General features: G+C 40.6%; 1 protein-coding gene across 7 annotated transcripts in view; it reads left to right on the top strand.

Annotated features, from left to right (window-relative positions):
• ppfia2 (PTPRF interacting protein alpha 2) overlaps window positions 1-25,394 on the top strand; it is a 262,245-nt gene that overhangs the window by 226,330 nt on the left and 10,521 nt on the right. For 3 of the 7 annotated variants that reach the window (XM_017709120.2, XM_017709117.2, XM_037541256.1), the window contains 10 exons: window positions 1,002-1,129; window positions 1,245-1,423; window positions 2,302-2,395; window positions 3,767-3,769; window positions 9,663-9,744; window positions 14,390-14,590; window positions 20,537-20,599; window positions 22,672-22,704; window positions 23,356-23,531; window positions 24,087-24,184. In XM_017709120.2, the coding sequence (XP_017564609.1) occupies window positions 1,002-1,129; window positions 1,245-1,423; window positions 2,302-2,395; window positions 3,767-3,769; window positions 9,663-9,744; window positions 14,390-14,590; window positions 20,537-20,599; window positions 22,672-22,704; window positions 23,356-23,531; window positions 24,087-24,184 (1,057 nt within the window). The remainder of the gene's footprint in view (window positions 1-1,001; window positions 1,130-1,244; window positions 1,424-2,301; window positions 2,396-3,766; window positions 3,770-9,662; window positions 9,745-14,389; window positions 14,591-20,536; window positions 20,600-22,671; window positions 22,705-23,355; window positions 23,532-24,086; window positions 24,185-25,394) is intronic. The other 4 variants (XM_017709122.2, XM_017709119.2, XM_037541271.1 and 1 more) reach the window with 2 other exon arrangements.

Below are 25,394 nucleotides of genomic sequence, written 5' to 3'. Positions count from 1 at the left end.
AGAAAACATGAAACAGCAGTAAATCTATGCTGCTATACAAATGTACTTTTAAGTTATATCCAAGTTTCATTTCTATGGTGTTTGATCGATGCCACATCTATGCATGCCATTGCAAGAAGGTTTGCTGTGTTTCCCAGAACAGTCTTAAGAGTATGGAGTAGATTCCAGGAGACAGGCAGTTACTGTAGGAGAGCTGGACAAGGCCTTAGAAGGTATTTAAACCCTCAGCAGGACCTCCTTTGTGCAAGGAGGAACAGGATGAGCACTGCCAGAGCCCTACAAAATGAACTCGAGCAGACCACTGGTGTGAATGTGTCTAACCACACAATAAGAAACGGGCTTCATGAGGATGGCCTGAGGGCGTCCTGTAGTGGGCCCTGTGCTCACCGCCCAAGCACTGACAAGCTCGATTGACCGGAATTGGCAGATCTGCCACTGGTGCCCTGTGCTTTTTACAGATGAGAGCACATGCCTGGCCTTATGTGGTAAGAGTATGCAGGCAATTCTTGGACGATGAAGTTGATACTGACTGACCCCCCTGCTCGCCTGACCTAAATCCAGTATAACACGTTTCGGTCCATCCGACGCCGCCAGGTTGCACTGGACTGTCCAGGAGCTCATTGATGACCTGGTCCAGATCTGGGAGGAGATCCCCCAGGACACTATCTGTCATCTCATTAGGATAATGCCCCAATGTTGTCAGGCATGCATACAAGCACGCGGAGGCCATATATAATACTCTAGACCATTTTGAGTTGCTACAATGGAATTTCAGCTAAATGGACTAGCCTACTGCATCATTTTCTCACTTTGATTTTCGGAGTGTCTTTGAATTCAACCCCCTGTAGGGTGATAGTTTTCATTTCCATCAAACGATGTGGCATTCTTTCGTTTCTAACACATTACCAAGTGCATATCAGGAAAGATATTCTGCATGATTTTTTTTCAAAGTGTTAATTTTTTTTAGCAGTTTGTATATATGTTGCAATCTTTGTGTTTAGATTGCAGCGGTAGATGAGGATGGCCGAGAGGATAAGGCTACAATAAAGTGTGAAACGTCTCCCCCTCCGACGCCTCGTCAAGTCCGCATGACACACACACTCCCAGCATCCTCTCACAATGACGCACGGTAAGTTGCACAGTAGTTTACGAATAGTTCCATGCTTATGTGTTTTCTCATACTGTATGACGTACTGTTATGTATAAATGTGTGTGTGTGTGTGTGTGTGTGGGTGTGTGTGCAGTCTGGCTGCTACATTAGAGACCGAAGCCAGTGCACTAAGCAGTGTTGCTAGCAGCCAGGATTCACTCCACAAACAGCCGAAGAAAAAAGGAATAAAGTCCTCAATTGGCCGTCTGTTCGGGAAAAAAGAGAAAGGCAGACTGGGACAGCTGGGCAAAGAGCTGATGGGACCGGGACAAGGTACAGCACTCTTTCACATATACTCGTTCTCTATCTCTTACAGTTAAAAGAGAACAATCTTCCAATTTAAAATTAACTCTTTTTCTGTGTCTCACACTTTTATTCCTTTTGTCACTCTCTTTATGACAGTGATTTTAAGAAGGTGCACATATTCATAAAATTGAACATGCACACATGTTATGCAGGCATATGAACACTACATTATGTTTGTGATTTCTGATGTTTCTAGTAATGAACATCTCAGAATTCAGCATTAACAGTTCTAAAAAGAAACAAAAGAAATCTGTAGCGGACTGTTATAGGATCCATATGCCCATGTGACATGTGTGCATTTAAAGCATGCAAGTCAGAATTCAGAACAACAGCTGTTATCTTTAACAGCTACCCTCAGCACTGTGAAGTTCTGTTCATTTTTGTAGGTCACAGTGAGTTGTGATTTGGCTTAAACCACATCAGCAACTCTGTGTAGCATTGATGAAAACCTGGATGCAGGTTGATTTTTTGGGATGTGTTTGTTGAAAAGATTTGGACACCTGACTTGTAGTTTTTGTTAGCATTGCTGCTCCTGTATAAACTGAAAGAAGCAAAATTTGGACAACAAATGTTGGTGGAATGCCACACAAAAAATTTGTGTAAACCATTTCTTTAAGCCCTTTCCCACCAAAAGGGTCTGAGTTAGTTGTCCATTATAAAAAATATTGTTTGGTCAGTAGTAAGTAGGCTAAACCTAAAATAAGAAATTATGATAACTAAGCCAGTTAACTGTTTTGTGGAGTGTTTTTTTTTATTGAAAGAGTTTTTGCGTTGTTCTTGATTGTTTGTTTATTTGTTTGTTTGTTTGTTTATGGTGGATTAACTAATGAATCTTCTCCTCCTAGTTGGAAATGTGTCTGACCCTGAGTTGCTGGGTCAAGACATTGCTGTGGGCAAACTGGGTACTCAAGCAGAGAAGGATCGCAGGCTGAAGAAGAAGTAAGTGATGCGCACAAAACACCTCCTAATACCACACGGGGCATCTAATATGTAAAAATAATTACAATTCTATATAGTTATTTGCATGGATCTATCAAAGCACTGAGTCACGCAAAATGAAAGCATTGTACATATTTTGGTAATATATAGTGTGAATAAACAAGACAATGTGTTAAAATACACTAAACAACAAGTAATAAATACCAAAATAAGTACCAAAAAATACACATAATTAAAGTAAACAAGATTGTGCAGTGTACTAAATTACAATAAGTACATGATATATCATTGCTTGGTTTTCTATAATACACCAAATTGCAATACAATAAATATATAATAAAAGGAATAACTGTAACAAAATAATAAAAAAAAATAAATAAATAAGTAATTTTGGCTGGTCAGTTATCGTCTTGAAGGACACTGCAAGGGCAGACTTCAGAACTGTATGGTATTGGGTTTGGTGCTATCATTTATTGTACTGTTGTACAATATCGTACAACATAATATAACATTGTAAATGACAGCACCAAACCGGATTTCATACAGTTCTGAAGCCTGCCCTTGCAGTGTCCTTCAAGATAATAACTGACCAACCAAACTGGCTTCTTTATTTTTTATTGAGATACAGTAATCTTGATTTTAGTTGGATCCTAATCTTAAATGCATGGACAGTTAAGGAAATAGCATGTACAGCACACAGAAGCCTGTGATGACCATCAAACACCATTTTACAGAATCATAGCATACAACCCAACAACCGGTGTATATAGCACATACTGGCATAGAATGCAGATGAGTAATGAGTTTGTGAATGTGTGTGACTGCTTTAATAACACCTGAGGTGTGTTGTTTTCTCCACAGCAGCAGGACTGAATGCTTGGTGCTTCATGAGTTGCTGTATTGATGCCTTCAGAGCATGTTTACTGAAACTGCCTGATGAACTACATCATGTTCACTATGTTCATGCTAAAAATGACTTGTTTTGTGTTTTGTTTTCTTTTGTAACATGACATATGCTGACAGAAGACCTGTCTCCATTGTTTCATTGCATATTCACTGTTTTTGCATGCTGTATGATCAGAACTACTACCATGTAACTAAAGGTTCATGAATAATTCAACTAAGCGGAACTTTAAAAAGACAGATTTGCACCCAAGTGCCTTTATTAATGCAGGGGGTGAAATGCTAGTGCACGTTTAGTATATTATAGTGAATTAGGATTATAAAGGCTTTAACAACATGTGCTGTACATACAGTATGCGCAATAACAAACATTTAATTTTTGTCTCCCATCACTTTCTTTTTTATCTCTTTCTCTCTTTCTCTCTCTCTTTCTTTCTCTCTCCTCTCCTCATCTGAATTCTGTATCAGCGGGTAAGTTTGGTTTGTGTTGCTGAGACTTGCTGCATTTTTCCACATGTTGGCGCCATGTTCATGTATGTGTGTGTCTGTGTGTGCTCTGTGGTTGTGTGTCCATTTTTGAAGGATTAGACGTTTTCTATTTCTCCATCAGCCGCCCACCCAAACCCAAACCCTATCGCCTTTTCTTTCACTCGACTGCTCATGTGACTCTTCCCTTCTGCAGTTTTGTAGAAGATGCATCTCTGCCTGGAAAAGAGAGTTTTTTTGTGTGTGCCTTCACAAACAGCCTGTTCTTGAACTGCTATGTTGAGGCCTTTCTCCTGATGTGTGTTTGTGTATGCATGTTAGGGCTGCAACGATTAGTCAACAAAGCCATTTAGTCATTGATGTCATTGATTTTGGAAAACAAAGGTATGCATCTTTTAATTAGAAACTAAAGTATAATCCACACTGTCAGATTCTGACAGATTGTAATATACTACTGGAAGTGTAGGGGGCAATGTCTTCTGTTTTTTTCATTTGAAAAATCCTCTGTGTGCTCCATAATGTTTATGATCCACACGGCTATTCTGACAGATTACAATACACCACAGGAAATGTAGGGGGTGATATGACTTCTGTTTTTCACTGCATCATAAAAGATTTGTCAAACTGAACTGCCCCTCAGTTTTATGCCCTTGTCGACTTGCCCCCACCATTGAATTTTGTTACTTTATTCCACACAGCTAGTTACAACAAAGACAACAGCAGTACACCACAGTTCTTATTCTAAACCTGAAGACCAAGCCAGCCAGAGCAATTATTCACAGCATTTATGTACATCATGCTCAGCCTTCTCAAAAATGTGTTTTTCGTATTGCAAAGTTTGCTTAGCTAGCTCATTAGCTCATTAAGACGTGCATAGCAGAGGGCAAATGTGCTCTTTAAAAATCCATTCTTTGTTGTGCACTTTTCTTGTCCTGTTAAGGGCAACTTGAGTAATGTAAGTGCTAGACACTTTGCGTGTGGTGAGGCAATGTCAGTGTGTTAAAAGTAGAATTGAAACTCAGCTTTAAAGGATGGTGGCTCTAGGGGAATTGTAAAAGTTTCTATACTAATTTTAGTTAATGGATTAAACAATTAAACAAGTAATCATTAGTTACAGCCCTTGTATGTATGTGTGTGTGTATGTTTGTATCTGTCAGTGCATTGTGTTCCGTATTGCAATAACCAGGTCCCATCTCTGGTTATGGATCGTCAACTTCGGATTTCTTTTCTTTGTTGTTTGTTTATTCTTTTAATGATCATAACTAGTTTTCTCCCTCCTCAGCGTCAGTATGTTCAGAGGATGTCAATCATACATAATACAGTCAACCTGAACATATCACATCAACATGTAAAGATAAGGAGAAGGTGATCTCACCGCTGTGCTTGAATACACCTTAAGGGCATAATTAGCTAAATGATCCTGAGACCAGGGCACTGCACTGTTAAGTATTTTTCTGATCTAGGTACTTGACTGTGAAATTTTGACCTCATCTTAGGTAAGCTTTTGCATCATCGACCAATAGCACAGATGCTTTGACTGTGTTGACCTATGAAAAGACATGAACAAAAATTGAAAAGGAAATGCTAATTTTAGCAGTAACTAGGCACAACCTTTAATTTTATTCTTACCAACCCAACTATTTTATAAAAGGAAGTAGAGCTACCAGTACTACCAGAAGTAGAGCTACCAGTACTCCTCTCTGGTCTTTCCTCACTCTCACTACAACATGACTAGCTCTGGCTAAAGTGTTAAATCATTGCTAAACTGCTCACTGTAACAAAATTTGTCTCATTGCTAATCTTCCAGTCTAACTTTGGTCATGTCATTTTCACTATACTGTGAGTCGTAAACTACAGACTTCTAGTGTGACTGCGGTCAGTTTACAAGGGTTAAGTAATGGGCTGGAAAGTTTTAGGCCCAGGAAAACACTAAACTCTGCAGTGCTGTGGTTAACCTGTGACCAAGCATGAAGAACTGTGCTCAGATAAAACCAGTAGCATCTCAATGGATCATCCTTTCAGTAAAAAAACGATGGTCACTGTAGTGGTTTTGCTCATGTTAGTGCTAACATATGTGTAACATGGTAGCAAATCTGGCCCCAGGTCTGCAGAAAGCAAACACATTTCTCTCTACTTGCTGCAGTATCTGTTAAAATCCACATTAACCCAGTGCTGTATTCAAGTGTCCTTACTTTGCACTGAAAATGTGTTCTTGCATTATTAATTCATTCTCTGAGGGAGGAACATCCAGCACACTTATCTCTGTCCACTTAACGTTGCCTTACTGTATTTCTGTATGACATTCCACTTAGAGGGCTAGTAAGGTAAAAATGGTAATGTGACTAACAATACATAGATGGCAGCAGGCCCAAATTAGCAGTGCTTAGCTAATTTAGTCATAGTTGCTAAGACTTAACCTTTAGCATTCCCATGTTAACAGCCTCATTTTGTGCCTTCTTAGTTTCTGTTTATTGTTAGTCATGCTAGTATTTTTGCCTATTAACTATCCCTTTTAGAACTGTATCTTAATGTCTGCTGTTTGTTCATTAGCCAAGTGCCTGCAGATGGCTCTACCAGTTTTCCATTTTCAATTTGACCCACGTTCTTCATTTTGCTAACAACTGGGTGGCATAATCAGATTCTAAGGGTGGTGTTTCCTCTGCTTCAGCATCTTTATTATGACGATAATGGGATATTAAGGTCTATTTTCAATAATTACTGGGCTTTTTTTCTGCTAAATTTCAGTCTCGTGGGCGCCTGGTGTCAGCATTTTGAAATGCTAGAGATGTACCCTCAGGAGTTGTGCTTTGTTAACTCATGAAAACTTTAATAAGAGTTTATCACAGCGGCCTTTTTTAATGGTGCTATAAACAGGGATGAAGACATTGTGGTAACAATACAGTGGGCTAGCTCAAGGGTAGTGTAATTTAAAAACAAATGCATCACTATTCTTGGTCACTAAAGCAATACTTATACATTGTTTTTCAATGTAATCTCTATGCATTGCATCATTCGAATACCATGGACATCTTAGAGGCCAGATTAGCTGAAGCCAGTGGTGGACAGTAACATAGTACATGTACTACATGTACTACATGTACATGTAGTTCTAAAGTACTTTGTCTACTCCTTTCTGAAATGTTGGATGTATTGATCTAAGATTACTAAGACTTCAACAGGCTAAATAGTCTACCTTTATAATTATGAACTCCACATATGACATGGTGTGCTCAGTAAGGTATACTCAAGAGATGTATTGTAGAAGCCAGAAAGTTAGCAGTAGCTGTCAGCGATACATATAGTATTATAATATCAGACAGGTGTAATGTTGTGTTGCCTGTGCTGGTCGATGTAATGTGTTTCCCAAGCACCATTTTTGCAACTAGCTAGAAACTTTTTACTATTGGAAACTATTACAGAGGATTCATTTTATTGTGTTTTTTGAAATTCAATTATTTACATACATTCCAAGTTTAGTTACAATCTTTTATCCCACAAGTGGCTCATCACAGGGCTGCACATTTTGAAAACTTTTATTTATAGGGGGCAATAAGGAGCCAAGCATTATTAAGTTTTTATTTTATTATTTGAAAATATCACTGAGCTCTAATTTAGCAGTTTTTTTCAATATTACATTCTCTACTTATATATAGAATGTGGCCATTTCTGAAAATTTAGCTCCACCTCAAAAAGACCAGGTTGCGTCTGTCAGCCATGTTGTTTACAAATATCCCAACGTGTTTAATAATTCTTGAGAATAGTTTGAAAATGAATGTTTCACATATTCTTGCCAGTTTTTGTGGCAGGAGATAACATTGAGATAGTTTGAGGAAAGCGTTTATGTAGAAAAAAATCAAGGATATATTAGAAAAAAGAGCTTTGATTATAAATCTCATGGTTCAGAAGGAATGGGCCCCAAGGTAAAATGTGATATATAACATTCCCATCAGGGTATTTGGGGTCATTGTAGTTCCTTAGTATATTTTTATTCAAATACTGCACCTACATTCCAGATTTGGTCTTTGTAGGACTTAAGTTGTCTTCTCCACAATGCGTTTTATCTGAGAAAAAAATAGTACACACCATTGTGCCCGATGAGACCCTTGATGTTTATTAACAGTAACATGTCTAGGTAACTATTGAGTTTTTATAAACTATATATGCTATGCTTTTGCAATGACATCTTTGCATTGCGATGAAAATGTCTTCGTGGTTAGCCACAAGTGGAACATGAAGCCACTGCACTTTTTGAGACCATTTACTTGTAGGAGGCTATAAGGAGCCAAGTACCATTTTAGCAACTAGTTCACAATTTTCAGTTATTTTATGACTGGGAAATTTTCTTGAGAATTAATCTAGCATTTTTGTCACTATTTTATTTTCTGCTTATATTTTTGTTTGGTCACAGTTGGGCAATTCTTTCTTGAGTAATTATTCACTTTAAGAATTTTGCCTATCGTTCTCATGGTTCAGGAGATATGGGCTCTAAGGTAAAATGCTGCTATATAGTGCCCCCATCAGGGCAGTTGGGGGTCATTGTAGTTTCTTAAATTCACCTACTGAACCTACCTTCCAGATTTGGTCTTTGAAGGACTTTTTACGACTTGACAGATTGACTCAAGATAAATTTTGAGACAGTATCATGAAAACTGAGAGACTAGTGCATTGCACTTTGTATAATGCTAGAAAAAAAAATCTTGTGTTTGGAAACATGTCAGGCTCGCTGCGTTGCATGAAAAGAAACTAATTTGTTTGCCATACCATAAACACAGGAAGACATATGCTTGTTTTTAAGAATAGTCAAAGTTTGGTGTCTGGATGGCTTGCCGCTATCTACTCCACAACACGTTTTGCAGAGGAAAAAAAGTAAGAAGAAGTAGAAGAAAAATAGGAGCTGAAGCAATAGGGTTCCAGCACCTACAGTGCTTGGACCCCTCAAAATCATATCAATTTCAGGTGGGTTTCAGCTCCTTTGGTGCTTGGACCTCTAAATATGCTTATAATACGCGCCAGTGGCTTCAGCCTCGATTGATTTCTATTTTAAGTATGATGGAAGTCAGCATGTTTTCTGTTCTTTTCTAAATGCAGAGAAACACACAAAAAATGACTGTCCATGGTAACTGACTCTATGCCACAGATGCAGCGCATAAAGATGAGGCTGAGAAACACAGCAGTATTCCTATAAGTGACAGTCTCTATGTGGTCTGTTTTTTTCTCCATGCTCTACTGAACTATGCATGGAGGCAGAACACAGCACTGCAAAAACTTGGACGCAGACCAAGAAGCAAGAGCCAGAGAGAGATGTCTTGAATTACTTGTGAAAAATGAGCCTGCATTGCATTACTAGAAGATACACGATTGTGTAGATAGTGGTGTTTTCTTTATGCAAACATGAATGTTCTGTATTCAGAGTGGAAACAGTGGAGGTGGAGCATCATAGGTTGTGTTATCAAGGCAGGCATGGAGAAGAGTGAGAGGCTTATAGAAAAAAGTGAGAGAAAGCATTAAGACGAAAGGTGTGTTCTCATCACACATACCACATGCACATAAAAGGAAGGGAAAGACTGGCTGCTCAGAGAGAGAAAGAATTTCTCTCTCCTTCTGTCTCTCCCTCTTTCTCCCTCTCTTTCTCTGTCCAGTTTAGTCTAGTTGAAATTGACCAGTCCTCACTGTCTCCATCTCTCCTCTTCCCTCTCTCTCTCTGTCTCTCTCTTCTTCACTCTCTGTATCTCTGTCTTCCTTTCCCCTCTCTTCTTCTTCCTTTCCCTCTTTCCTTCTCCTCTTTTCTCTGTTTTGGTTTCTTTCTCTCTTTTCCTCTGTCCTCCCTCTCCTTTCTCTCTCTCTCTCTCTCTCTCTCTCTCTCTCTCTCTCTCACTAGGCATGAGTTGCTGGAGGAGGCGAGAAGGAAAGGGTTGCCCTTTGCTCAGTGGGATGGTCCTACAGTAGTAGCTTGGCTGGAGGTAGGTATGCATGTGATACCCTGATTTGGACTATGTGTGCGCTGTATTACAAGGTATGTTAATTCCGCCTTTTTTTACAGCATTCCAGCGCATGTGTTGTCCAAATCGGGTTTCCAGTTTAAATTGGGTAGTAACAATGCACATGCAACAAGGGTTGGACTGGGATGAAAACTTGGCCCTGTACTTTTTGGGCCTAAGTGAAATGAGCCAAATCAGCTTCATCATCACTGACTGACTTTCTTTCTAACTTGCTGTTAATGTTAGCCAGGTTTCACATGTTATTTAACATGTTATTTATTGTGTTTTGAAGTGTTCTGGAGTGCAGCATTGTATTCCTCAGCATCAGTGGTTTAACAGAATTCACGCTTTTATATTGTTTTCATTCATTTTGAAGTCTTTGAGATTTGAACCAATCCTGTTAGCCTAACCACTGATCTACAGGCTCATAGATACAACCAATGAGTGTAACTCCTGCCTCGGTCATTAAACAAAATCATAAATAAAATAGCAATTCTGTGGTTATTCAGCACAAAATGCACTCCAGAGACATGTTTTACCCTTTCTTTACCCTTTTAAGGGAATCTAGAAAGCCTTGATAACTTTGTCTTTTGTCTTTGTCATTTCTGGTGTTTAAACAATCTCTCTAAGGTTAATAAAGGTATATGGTTATAACAACCTATTCAGCTAATAGGACCTTAAAGTAAAATTAGCTAGGGAGAAAAACATCATCAGATAGGGGTTTTCCTAGTCTTTAAACTAATGCGCCAACACTGTAAGATGTGAGTAGGCATGTTTACAACAAATATAGTGATGGTTGTGCTTTCCGTTTTGGCCAGTGTCCTGTTAAACATTTTTACAGTTTATTCTTTTCAGTAGACTGGAATAAATTGACCAGCTCCCTGTTTTTTTTTTTCGAAATCTATTTCCTCTTCAATCCTCTCATATCTATTAAAGAAAAAGCAATTTTAATAACCTTTCTAAATACGGTGCCATAAATATATGAAATAATTCTGAGTCAATTCTAGCACACTTGACGCTGAATCAAGTGCCGCCTTTACCCGTGACACGCCAGAATGCCAGCCAGGCACTTTCTCTGCACTTTAAAAGTTAGCATGTGTCAGAAGCTGAGCGCAGTGTGTGCTTGCATAATCACATCAGCAGCAGCATGTCCATGAGCCTGAGAGATGTGTATAGATCAGCATTTTTACACACACAAACACACTAACCTGCTCTTTCAGTTGTCCGCACTAATCAATTCTCCATTATAGCGCTGCTATAAGTGCGCGTGTCATAGCTGTACATGCAGTAAACATTATAGCTACATAATACATATAGCTTTTATAATACATTCACCCTTTATGTGTCACATTCTGAGGAGAGCAAGAGTGAGTGAGGTAAGCACACAGTTTAAGGACTACTTAGATAACCATTCTAAGTGCCAGGATTCATTTTACTGAAATCATTATTCTGGTATTCACTATGTTGCATCACAGCAACTTGGGGCCAATAAAGCCAGTGAAAAGCTGATTTTACATTTTAATAATCTAATTGCCTGAGTTGCGAGCCGTTGCAACATTCCACTGGACATCATTACAGAGCACCTGTGTGGAATGTCTATCATATCTTGTATGGTAATAAAAAAATTTAACCGCAATTTTACTGTGTTTCAACTCTTACGTAGAAACCCTGGTAGTAAAACCAAAGAAACACAGAATTAACCTACATGAGCAACAAATAGCTCATTGCTTTGTATAGTGCTTTTTATGAAGGCTGAATGTTTTCTTCTTGTTTACTCAGCTCAAAACCGGTTAGGCTTGGGTGTACAGAATATTGGATTTCCTCAAAGAAAGATTTGGAAATGGTCAAGTTTACACACCCACATACACCAAATGGCCAGATAAATAGCTTTACATATTGTTTTCCCAGATTTGCTACAACTTACATTTTTAAATGGAAATACTTCTGAATATTAGTCACCATGGAGAGTGATTGTTGTTATGCATTCTTTTCTGAGTCACTAGGCTTTCCACACAGAAGCTTTGCAATGCTGCCATCTTGTGTTAGCTGTTGAATTCGGAAGTGTGAGAAATGTTTAGTTTTTTTTTTTACCCCAGTTGCTGCGTGATTGTTAAAGATATTCCAGGATATTCAAAGACTGTTTTCCCATTTCTTATTACTGCTCTCCCTGGGAGACATTGAGGTCAGAATTTTTATTCTATAAAGCAGGGATGCACAACATACGGCCCGGCAAGACGTTCTATGCGGCCCGCCAAATAAAGTACTGACGCATTTAAAAATAAATATAGCAGGCACGTCAAATTCATTAGGCAGTTTCATGAAAATGCAAAACTGCCCCATAGTGTTTACTTTCAAACATTTGACTCATTCTCCCGCCCACAGTCATAACGTATGTTAGCGTAGTAAACGCGATTCTCTGTTTTGGTAAACTATTGCCAAAACTGGGGCAACACAACCGAAACCAGCTAGCTATTAATAGGTTAATCCTAGTTACCTCAGTAGCAGCATGTCTTTGTCAAAACCAAGAACGAGTAAAAAGAGAAAAGTTGATCTTGATCATAGGAAATTTAACCCAGAATGGACATCCAAGTACTTCTTTTATGAGACAAACCATGGCGTTTTCTCATGTCTGGTGTGTTTGGAATACGTGGCTGTGGCAAAGGAATATAATTTATGGAGAAACATTACAAAACAAAACACCCAAAACTCAGCGTTTTACAAGGTGAGGAGCAACTGGTAAAGTCAACAAGGCGTGTTCGAAAAGAGGCGAAAGGAGTCTGATGCACGTACCATTGCTAGCTACAGGATTGCTAAAATCTCCTCGCCCCTTTGTCGACGGAGAAATTGTTAAAGACTGTATGATGGAGGTTTGTGATGTACTTTGCCCAGAAGCCAAAGATGCATTTAAAAACATAAGTCTCAAGAACAACCATTCAGCGACGCATTTTTGACATGGCCAGCAATTCATACTGCCGGTTGAAAAGCAAAATAAATGACCTCACGCATTTTTCTGTTGCTTCGGATGAGAGCACAGACAATACCGATACAGCACAGCTCTCAGTATTCCTCCGTGGTGTCACTGATACATGCCAAATCTATTAAGAACTTGCAGCAGTAGTGCCCTTGTCTGGTAGAACAACTGAATTTGAGACTTTCAATGCATTCAAAAAAGCAGTGGAGGACCTAAATTTACCATGGAGCAAGCTATCAGCTGTAACGACTGATGGTGCTCCCTCCATGATCGGAGAGACGAATGGCTTCATTGGATATCTGAAGAGGCACCTAGGACCAGACCTCGCAGCGCAGTTTAAACACTACCGCTGCATAATCCACCACTGTGTGGAAAACATTTGTGATTTAATGATGTAATGCACTTTGTTGTATCTGCTGTTAATTTTATCCGTGCAAGATCACTGAACCACAGAGAATTTCAGTCTTTTCTGGAAGACATCAGCGCAGTCTATCACACAGAGGTGAGATGGCTGAGTCGTGGCAATGTTTTGAAAAGATTTTTTGCACTGCGAAATGAAATCAAGCTGTTCTTACAGCAGAAAGGAAAGGAAACTTCAGTCATGGAAAACACTGACTGGATTGCTGATCTGGCATTTTTGACAGACCTACCTGGACACTTAAATGATCTCAATTTAAAACGGCATGGGAAAGACAGATTGGTTTGTCACTTGTTTGAGGCTGTCTGTGCATTTGAAATGAAACTGGATCTTTTTGCAACTCAGCTAAAGGAAGGAAATTTGACACATTTTCCAACGTGCCAAGAGGCATTTACTCACAAGGACTATAACTGGTGTCGACACAGCTGTGTGCTTGAAGACATGAAACAGGCGTTCACTACAAGATTCGGGCAGTTCAGGAATGAACAGGTTGCAATTGCAGATCTATTCTCTGTAGATACCAAAACTGCACCTGGTGAATTACAACTTGAAATAATTGAACTCCAGTGCTCTGCAACAATGAGGAGTAAGCACAGGGAGGTGACACTCCTAGAGTTTTATCAAGCCCTGGACAGAGAAGTTTCCCAATCCCTTTGCAAATGCACGGAAGTGGATCTCCATGTTTGGAAGCGCTTATATATGTGAACAAATGTTTTCCTTAATGAAACAATAAATCTCCCCTGCTAACAAGATTAACTGATGAGAACCTGTAGGCAGTGCTCAGACTTGCAACCACTTCACTGGAACCTGACATTAGTCAGTTAGTGTCAGAGAAGTGCTGCAGTATCTCCCACTGACCAAGACATTTGTAAGTACTTGATGCTACCCAATAATAGTATGGTAGCATACTATAGTACAAATTAATGTGGGCAAGTCTATAAAAATATAATGTAAACATTTGTGGCCCTCTGGTGCAGGTATCTATGTAAAATTGGCCCTCAGTAAAAAGAAGTCGTGCACCTCTGCTATAAAGGCTTAGTAAACATAAAGCAGCTATGTGCTGGTGCTTTGGGTATATTTAGCTTGAACACTCTCTCTCTCACATTCAACAAAGTGTCTTCCTTGGTACTTTTGTGCTGCCTAAATAATGTTTCTAGGTTTTATTGAGAGTTCTGATATGTGACAATGTTTGTGTGTGTGTGTGTGTGTGTGTGTGTGTGTGTGTCTGTGTGTTGCAGCTGTGGTTGGGGATGCCAGCATGGTATGTAGCAGCATGTCGTGCAAACGTAAAAAGTGGAGCAATCATGTCGGCACTGTCAGATACAGAAATTCAAAGGGAGATCGGCATCAGTAACCCTCTACACCGCCTCAAACTGAGACTTGCTATACAGGAGATGGTCTCTCTTACCAGCCCGTCAGCCCCACCCACCTCCAGAACCGTAAGTACACATACACATACATACCTACCTATATGTGCATATACTATACTGGCACTATAGGGCCAAAATTACATGGACACCTGACCATCTCACCCATAGCTTGTTGGACATCCCATTCCAAAACCATGGTCATTAATATGGAGTTAGCCCCCTTTGCAGCTTTAACAGCCGCCACTCTTCTAGAAGAGCTTTCTACAAGATTTTGGAGTGTGTCTGCTGGAATTCAGTCATTTTGTGCCCATTTAGTGGAAAGAGCATTGATGAGGTCAGGTGCTGTGAGGTCATTCGACATTCCAGTACATCCCAAAGGTGTTCTTTGGATTTGGATATGTTTTTGTCAGACCTTACTTTGGGCACAGTGATACAGTCATGCTGGAACAAAAAAAAGGGCCTTCCCCAAACCATTGCCACAAAGTTGGAAGCATATAATTGTTTAAAATATCTTTCTATGCTGTAGCAATAACAAACCCTAAAAAGCAGCTCCAGACAGTTATCCCTTTACTGTTTGCACTATGCATTCTAGTAGGTAGTGTTCTCTTGGCATTCTTCAAGCCCTGATTTATCCATCAGGCTGCCATATAGATTTTTATTCAGTCCAGAAAATACTTTTTCACTGCTCCAGAGTCCAGTGGTGACATGCTTTACACCATTCCAGCCAACACTTGGCATTGTGCATAGTCATTTTAGGCTTGTGTGTAGCTGCTTGGCCATGGAAGCCCATTTCATTAAGCTCCTGATGGACAATTATTGTGTAGATGTTATGTCCAGAGGCAGTTCCAGAGGAATTCTGTAGTGACCTGGGCAGATCAGGCAGGGCAGAAATTTTACAAGCTGACTTGCAGCAAAAGTAACTTCATATAGACAGTGACACATCATTTTAAAGTGACCAAGCTCCTCAGTATGCCAATATACTGGCAGCGTTTGTCTATGGAGACTGCATACACTTGTGTGGCCATACAATGGGTGTGGCTGAAAGACCAGAACTCCATAACTAAGAGTCCACATACTTTTGGCCATATAGTGTGTGTGTATTGTAGCAACTAATGGAAGCTTATGTACACCAATTAGCAAATATGCCTAATCACACACTCGTCTCAAACTGTGTTGACTTGTTAGGTTATCTCAAATATACATGCTTTTGTGATTATCTATTCATCTGTCACATATAACTGTATGATCATGTTGCTGTTTTCCTGACCAGGAGAATCAGGCATCTTTTGTTTGTTGTACAGTATAACAAAGCATACTGATCAGCTCAGTCAGCACACATAACAATAAGGTACAGTCCACACAGTTCAGCAGCTAATGTACCTATCATCATCATCATTATCATCATCATCATCATCATAGTCCAGATAGGGATAGAGAGCAGAAAATCCCTGTCCCCCACAACTTCATCCAGGTCATTCCTGGGGACCCCAATGCATTCCTAGGCCAACTTGGAGGTATAATCCCTCCAGCGGGTCCTAGGACGACCCTGGGGTCTTGTCCTAGTAGGCCGTGCCTGGTACACCCCCACCGGGAGGCGTCCAGGGGGCATCCGGATCAGAAGCCCGAACCACCTCAGCTGGCTCCTTTCAATGGTAGGGGTAGCGGCTCTACTCTGAGCTCCTCCTGGGTGACCAAGCTCCTCACCCTATCAAATAGAATGTAGCCCGTCACCCTGCGAAGAAAACTAAATTCTGCCACTTGTATTCTCGATCTCGTCCTTACAGTCATTTCCCACCACTCATGACAGAGACGCCACCCTCCGGCCTCCACACATAATGCCCTCCTGACCCTGGCTATGCCCTGATACTCTGTCCATGAATGTCACGAACAGGAGTGGAGACAGGGCACAACCCTGGCGGAGTCCAATGCTAACACTGAAAGTGTCTGACTTAATGCAGAGTATATGAACATAGCTCTCACTCCAGGAGTACAGAGATCGAATGGCCCGGAGTAGTAGCCCCGGCACCCCATACTCCCGGAGGACCTCCCACAAGATATCTCAGGGAACACGGTTGTAAGCCTTCTCCAAGTCCACAAAATACATGTAGACTGGGTTGGCAAACTCCCATGCCCCTCAACAATCTGTGAAAGGGTGAAAAGCTGGTCAATTATTCCACAGCCAGGACGGAATCCGCATTGTTCCTCCTCAATCTGAGGTCCACCTATCGGTCAAAGTCTCCTTTCCAGCACCTAGGCCTAGACTTTCCCAGGGAGGCTGAGCAGTGTGATAGCCTGACAGTTGGCACACACCCTCTGGTCCCCCTTTTTAAAAATAGGGACCACCACCCTTGTCTGCCTGTGCAAGGGTACTGTTCCCGAGGTCCATGCAATATTGCAGAGGCGTGTTAGCCATGACAGCCCTGACTCCCAGGAGAGAGGCATGTCTCCCGGATTAAGGAGTTCCTCAGTTCTCCTTCCACCGACCGACAATATCTTCATTTGAAGTTTCTCCACCCTTGCCAAATACAGCCAAATACAGAGTTGTCCATAACCTCCTTGAGGCCGAATGAAAGTCTTTTTCCATGGCTTCACCAAACTCCTCACATGGCCTGCTCACATTTTGCTTCTGCCACTGTTGCAACTGCCACCTTTTTTGCCTGTCGGTACCTATCTGTTGAGTCGGGAGTCCTTCGGGCCATCCAGTCCCTAAAGGCCTCTTTCTTCAGCTTGACGACCTTCATCACCACTGGTGTCCACCAGGAGGTTCTTGGCTTACCACGGACACCCACAAGCTTTTGGCCACAGTTATGCCTTGCGTCTTCCACAATGGAGGTTTTGAACAGGGTCCATTCATACTCCATGTCCCCTACCTCCTCAGGGACATGAGAAAAGCTCTCCTGGAGGTGGGAGTTGAAATCATTCTGAACAGGAGTCTCCGACAGTCATTCCCAGCACACCCTCACTATTTGCTTGGGCCTACTGGGTCAGACTTTCTTGCCATCTGATCCAACTCACCAGCAGATGGTGATCAGTTGACAGCTCAGCAACTCTCTTCACCTGAGTGTCCAGAACAAGTCAGATGAAACGACAACAAAATCAATCATTGACCTTTGACCCAAGGAGCTCTGGTACCATGTACACTTATGAACATCCTTGTGTTTGAACTTGGTGTTCGTTATGGAGGATCCATGCCTAGCACAGAAGTCCAATAACAATTCACCATTCGGGTTTAGGCATGCCGTTCTTCCTAGTCATGCCTCTCCAGGTCTCCCAGTCATTGCCAACGTGAGCATTGAAGTCTCCCAGTAAGACTATGGAGTCTGTAGGCGGGACCCTTTCCAGAACTCGCCCACTCATTCCAAGAAGGCTGAATACTCTGACCTGTTGTTTGGTGCATAAGCACAGACAACAGTCAGAGTTTTCCTCTCTGCAATTTTAATTTGCATTGCGACAACCTCTCATCCACTGAGACATATTCCAACTGTACGGCCGCCAGCCAGGGACTCATGAGTAACCCCACACCTGCCCGGTGCCTCTCACCCTGTGCAACCCCTGAGTAGGAGAGAGACCAACCCCTATCCAGGAGTTTGGTTCCAGAGCCGACACTGTGGGTGGAGGTGAGCCCAACCTCCTGTACAAGCCAAATCCGCCACCCCCCCCCCCCCCCCCCCCCATCAGGGTACGCTATTGGTTGTGTCCATTGTTCATGGGAGTTTTTGGATCAAGTTAGTCTGGGTCTTCACTTCACCTGTTCGCCCTGGGAGACAATTGTATACAATACAATTCAATTATGTCTATAAGTATTGCGATTTACAATAGTAAGCAAGTGCAGTGTGAGTTAATCCTGAGTACTTTTATTGGTAACTTATAACAGTAGTGTTTGTGCCTGAACAGGGAAACAAGATCCAATCTCCTATTGATTTCCAGAGGTTAGAGTCTTTTATCGTTACATCATTCACTACAGGGAACTATACATAAATTAAAAAATCGATATTTTAATTTTATGAACATGTTGATGTTTTTCTGAGATTCACTGTCTTTTAATTCTCCACTATTAGATGCAGCAGATGATGCAAAGAAAAGAGTACATGATAACACATGATTCAGATGAATGGGCTAAAGTACGTCACGTAGCTAAAAACTGTAGCAGCACCCGTCTTGACACCTGAATTTTGTCTCTGGTTTTGAATTTGTGAGAGAATGTTTGTGTGAGTGTTGAAGGTAATGTGTGTGTGTGTGTGTGTGTGTGTGTGTGTGTGTGTGCGTGCATGCCAAAACTAATACTGTGTTTGTGCTAGTGTCTGGGTGTTAAGGTGCAGGTGTGGTGTGTGTGTGTGTGTGTGTGTGTGTGTGTGTGTGTGTGTGTGTGTGTGTGTGTGTGTGTGTGTGTGTGTTTGTGCTTCTCAGCTTGGCCCCTGATTCCCCACAGGAACCCCCCCTGTCCCAAACCCCGCCCCTACACACACACCCCACTATTTTCCGTTGTCACGGTAACACTATTCTGCCCCAGTGACAGCTGAGCATTGATGAGATCTTGGATGCACTCTGCATAGATACACAAGCACACACTCATATTACCTCGACTCTTTCACTATTACTCATACACATAGATAGTTATGCCAAACAAATTCATTCTCTACCACATTCATACATACATACATACACACATAACACATCAGAGGGGTGTTAAGTCGTACACTTTCACAACTTGGTGAAATATAATTTGGTGAAATATCAGTGTAAATGTAGACAGTCAGAAGCACAGACAGAATTCTTTGCTCTGCAGCAATACAGCAATAAGTATGCAGTACTTTGTTCCATTTATATAGACAACAATGGTCTACTGTTCAAACGTTTGAAGTCACTGTTTTCAATAATATTAAACCAGCTGTGCTACAGAAACATGTGTTATGTATGCTATTAAGACAATACTGTTGTACTTCATCTACTATAAAGTGGGTATAAAGTGTCTAACCTATAGTATTTCAGCCTGTCTAAGTAATTATTGATTAAATTAGCAGAAATTACTAAGATGACAAGTGATTCCAAACATTTGAATGGCATTTCATACAGTGTCAGGAAGTCTATTTGAGTCTTAAAAACTCAACATGGTTTGAGGAAACTTTGTGATTAAAAATGTTAGGCATGCATGTTGGCTTCATGCTAATTGATGGGGTGTAATTGGGGAGCTTCCATTACTTGTTAGCTTCCATTAGCTGCTGTGCTAAATAAGTAAACTTCAGACACCAAACATGTCTTGACTACAAATTTGGTGTCCAACTGAACTATTCCTTCAAACCACTGTTGAAGCTAAACACATTCACAACCTTCTATGAAGCTTTAATTCATATGTTTAATGTGGATTACTAACCAGCTCACAGTGCATGTTGCAGATGACCTGCAGCTATCTCTGCTGTCTTTATCACCTATTACAGCTATTTTCTAAAAAGTGTGCAACATATGTAATATTTCTTGAATGTGCTTGCAATAAGGATGGGCAATATGATGATATGTTATCTTTATTTTGATAGATCATGACAATATATTATTCTCTGTGTTTTATGGCTATGATCAGTACTTCTTGAGCTCTGAACAACTGCATAGATTATAAACAAATACAGATTTAGACAAATTACAGACAACAACAACCAGTAACTGTACAAACTGCATAGTAGCGTGTGGCTGATTGTATGGCAGCCCACTAAGATATCTTTTTATTTTATTCATTTATATTTACTTGTTTTTCCTGCTCTTCTATTTTTGCAAAACGTTTGATAAAAATGGTCATTTAAGTCAAAGTTATTTTATGAGCTAACCTCAGAAAAGCTAAATATCATGAAATATCGCCCACATTGAGCATGAACTATCTGGGTCTTTGCCAAAATGGGCAGGGCTTTTGCGCATTGTCTGACCGTGATGCTGTAACACTGTTGGCTTACAGTGGTGCTGCTCTTCTTCTTTAACACTGCTTGCCCTTCTCATTGGATGGCTGCTCTCTGGGCTCCACCCACATAGCCTTCAGGCAATGTGTGGGTGACCCACGAGGAAATGGAGACGCTTGCAGCCCCCTCTAAAACGGTCAGTTTTCCTTACACTCTCTTTTCAATCTTTTACTCTTCCGTCTTCCTTCAGCACATCCCTCCTGTCCTCCCATTTGTCTCGTTCTATGTTGTTCTATTTCCCAGTCAACTATACAAATACTCAAATAACCCCAACATCATTCTATCTGTCTTTCTCCTTCATTTGCATCTATATTTTGTGAATTTTACAATTAATTGTCCAGAAAAAATGTCTGTCCTCGACAACTTATAATGAACATGTTTTGCTGTGTAACTTTGCTGTGGAATTTATAGTCATTTGGAGGTAAACCTACACCACTGAGTAGATAGAACATTTAAAATGTTTGTCATGTAATAACAAAATATCATTCAATAATAATATCAACCTCCCTACAAGTGTAGAACTGAAATTTAGACAGACAGACAGACAACTTTAATAATCCTGAAGGAATTTATAGCAACAACAAAAGAGCTTTAAAAGAAATCACTCTACCTACACTGGCTTGACCTAACCCTTTCCAGCAAACTGTGTTGAAGTTAAGTGCACTTAAACACTGTGATAAGGATAAACTTTACATGCATTTACAGTGTTATGCTTTCATAACCAGCACACTGTAAAGCATTATCCCTCACTCAGCGTCTGTCCTGCAGTAACATACTGCACTCCTGCTCCCCATCTTCCTCAGTAGCTGACCCTCTGATTAAACCTTACAATGAGCTGGAACTTGACTGATTTTCTAGAGAACACATAATAATCTTGACCTTTGAGAATTGTAGGGAGTACTTTAAAGGTCATTTGTTTTTACATGGTTCTTCATTTTTTAAGCAAATACAGGAATAATAAACCAACACTGTAGGTTAAGCTTGTGTTGTACAAATAATTTTTTATCATCGTGTGACACAAAGAAAACTACAAGAAAACAACATTAATAATGGCAGTAAAGATGGTGTAATGATTTGATGTGATAGTACAGTGTATGTGGTTTGAGACACAGCTGCAGAGTGCACCTACCCTGCAGCTGAAAATCTCTGCACACAAGCCTGCAAGCAACCAACAGTTAGAGAGACAGAGGGAGAAAGGGGGGAGGCATAAAGATAGGACTAGAACTGCACTTTATCTAGTTCAATTGATGGAATGCATTTAGAGTGACGCTCAACCAAACACGGAGTGTACATAACAAACATTGGAGCTCAAATCTCTATACTGTGCTTAAAGACTTTTTACAGTCTTGGAATTTTTTCATTCCCCCCCCCCCCCTCCCCCCCTCACTCTCAGCCCTGTCCTCTTTTTGAAACTCAGCTAGTCTTCATTCAGCCAGTTCAGGAGCTCATTCATGTCTATGATAGGACATTTGTTTTGGCCAAATAAATAGCTTGTACTAATATTATGAATATTATTATAATCAGTTGAAATAAAATTTAACATTCAAAAATCAATGTAATTGACTTACCACCTTCAGCATTATCTGTCTCATTGTCTCAGTGGTTTAATGCATTTTTACATCCAGCGTTTGTGTGTTTGTTAATTTACTCAAAATTTGATTATTGTGCACTGTCTCTGTAAAATAAAACAATAAAACTAAACTGGTACAACTTCAGTCAGCCAACAGCAGCACTTTCGGAGGTGAGCAAGACTGGTAACACATCGGGCTGGTGCTGTGGGTGGACAGAGAGACTAAGAGCAGTGATACAAGAATTTATCCTGTAGATGTCCAGAGTTATTGTTATAATTTTGCTATACCTTCAATTTACATGACATAATTACTTTGTTCACTACATTATTATATTTACTTTCACTTTACCTTCTGTATCAATGTATATTTAAGACTGCACTTCTTCAATAAAAAAAAAAAAATTCAAATCAATTAAAATACGTTTTCTGGCTACACTCATGGTTAAGAGCTAGCATACATTAGCATAATAAGCTGAGAAGTACTACAGTTACTAAAGTACTTACTAAAGTATGAACTTATAACGCTGTGACACTGTCACACCAAATTAAATATAACAGTAATTATTAGGAACAGTGTATTTTAATGCATATTTTAAATAAGAATTTGAATCATACACTGTATTTGTTGACCCTCACAGAAGTCGGAGTCAGAAGAGGGAAGCTGGTCTCAGGTAAGAGTCTGACTCATTACAGAATGAGCCAGTTGTTGATGGAGGAATGGAATATAGTTAATTAAGTTAATTAAAAGAGCAGCAGATGTACAGTAAATATAGACAACAAACTGTAAAAACAATAAATAATGGGCCAGCAAACAATCAGAAACAGAATCGCTAAGTTCACCACCCATATATGTATAGTCCAGGGATTTTTAGTTTGTTTTGCCATTTTGGAAAGTGCTCAGTAATTACACTTACAGTGCAGTGACATCACTGGCTATATGCAAGATGAGTTGTGCATAATGATGTGAACATTAGAGCAGCAGTGTAAACATTTACAGTAACAAACTACAATTCTTAAATCTATAAGGCATATACACCTGCTAGAATAAGATGGCACAAGTATGCAGCAATGCTGTTTTCCTCCCTTTTTTGTTTAACTTGTTCTTGCCTAATGTGAAACTTCTGATTTCCTTTTGCACTGTGTTAAAATTTCAAGATGAATGGATAAATAGAAATGGTCCAAAATGACTAAAAAATCATGTTAAATTAACTTCCACTATGATAATTGTTAGATTGTTAAAGTTCATTTTAATGGCAGTTTATCCTGAGTGTGCAGTGGGCTGTGTCTGAAATGCTGTCTGTCTGTGTATGTATGTGCCATAGACACTGGCATATGGGGATATGAACCACGAGTGGATTGGTAACGAGTGGCTGCCCAGTCTCGGCCTACCTCAGTATCGCAGCTACTTCATGGAATGCCTGGTAGATGCACGTATGCTCGACCACCTGACCAAGAAGGACCTCAGAGTGCACCTGAAAATGGTGGACAGCTTCCACAGGTACAATTCTAAATGCCTGAAAATGGTAGACGACATTCACAGGTACAATTGTAAACATTTGAAAATGCTGAACGGCATTCACAGGTACAATCCTAATAACCAGCTCCGCTTAAGTAATCTTAAAGAAAGAAAAAAAATTGCACCTGAAAATGGTGAAATTCAAATACCTATAATAAGTGCAGTTATAAACACTGTCTCCAACCAAGCAAAGCTACACGCCCTGTAAGAAGAACCTAAATAATAATAATGATGAAATGATCAGAGAATAATAATCCTACACCTAGTAATGCAGCAGGTGTGTTTAGCTTGATGTCTCGAATATATGTGTGTGTGTGTATATATATATATATATATATATATATATATCTTTGTAAGCTAGTAACATAGTAAACTAACAAATTTACCAGATGTCAGTTTTCATGCTTTGGATTTGTTTGTAGGTTATAGGTATAATTTTACAGTAAAATGCATCAAGTGTCTTAAACTTTAAGTGAGTATGGATATTTTTAGCATGATCACTGTTTGTTAGTGGCTTCTTGTGTGCTGTTTGAACAGAACAAGTCTACAGTATGGAATAATGTGTCTGAAGAAGCTGAACTACGATCGCAAGGAGCTAGAGAGACGACGAGAGAGCAGCCAACATGAGATGAGAGGTGTGTGTGTGTGTGTGTGTGTGTGTGTGTGTGTGTGTGTGTGTGTGTGTGTGTATACACATTCTGAGATTTATACACTGCTCAAAAAAATAAAGGGAGCGCTCAAATAACATCTTTGAATGAATGAAATATTCTCATTGAATAATTTGTTCTGTACAAAGTTGAATGTGCTGACAACAAAATCACAAAAATCAATGGAAATCAAATTTATTAACAAATGGAGGCCTGGATTTGGAGTCACACACAAAATTAAAGTGGATAAACACACTACAGGCTGATCCAACCTTGATGTAATGTCCTTAAAACAAGTCAAAATGAGGCTCAGTATTGTGTGTAGCCTCCACGTGCCTGTATGACCTCGCTACAATGCCTGGGCATGCTCCTGATGAGGTGGCGGATGGTCTCCTGAGGGATCTCCTCCCAGACCTGGACTAAAGCATCCACCAACTCCTGGACAGTCTGTGGTGCAACGTGGCGTCGGTGGATGGAGCGAGACATGATGTCCCAAATGTGCTGAATCGGATTCAGGTCTGGGGAACGGGCGGGTCAGTCCATAGCTTCAATGCCTTCATTTTACAGGAACTGCTGACACACTCCAGCCACATGAGGTCTAGCATTGTCCTGCATTAGGAGGAACCCAGGGCCAACCGCACCAACATATGGTCTCACAGGGGGTCTGAGGATCTCATCTCTGTACCTAATGGCAGTCAGGCTACCTCTGGCGAGCACATGGAGGGCTGTGCGGCCCTCCAAAGAAACCGGTCATGCTGAAGGATGTTGCAGGCAGCAGATCACTCTCCACGGCGTCTCCAGACTCTTTCACGTCTGTCACATGTGCTCAGTGTGAACCTGCTTTCATCTGTGAAGAGCACAGGGCGCCAGTGGTGAATTTGCCAATCCTGGTGTTCTCTGGCAAATGCCAAGCATCCTGCACGGTGTTGGGCTGTGAGCACAACCCCCATCTGTGGATGTCGGGCCCTCATACCATCCTCATGGAGTCGGTTTCTAACCGTTTGTGCAGACACATGCACATTTGTGGCCTGCTGGAGGTCATTTTGCAGGGCTCTGGCAGTGCTCCTCCTGTTTCTCCTTGCACAAAGGCGGAGGTAGCGGTCCTGCTGCTGGGTCGTTGCCCACCTATGGCCTCCTCCACGTCTCCTGGTGTACTGGCCTGTCTCCTGGTAGCGCCTCCAGCCTCTGGACACTATGC

Source organism: Pygocentrus nattereri, chromosome 1, assembly GCF_015220715.1.
Source record: "Pygocentrus nattereri isolate fPygNat1 chromosome 1, fPygNat1.pri, whole genome shotgun sequence".
NCBI classification, from domain to species: domain Eukaryota; kingdom Metazoa; phylum Chordata; class Actinopteri; order Characiformes; family Serrasalmidae; genus Pygocentrus; species Pygocentrus nattereri.
Note: the sequence above shows the minus strand (reverse complement) of the source record. Positions and strands in the feature narration are given on the sequence as shown.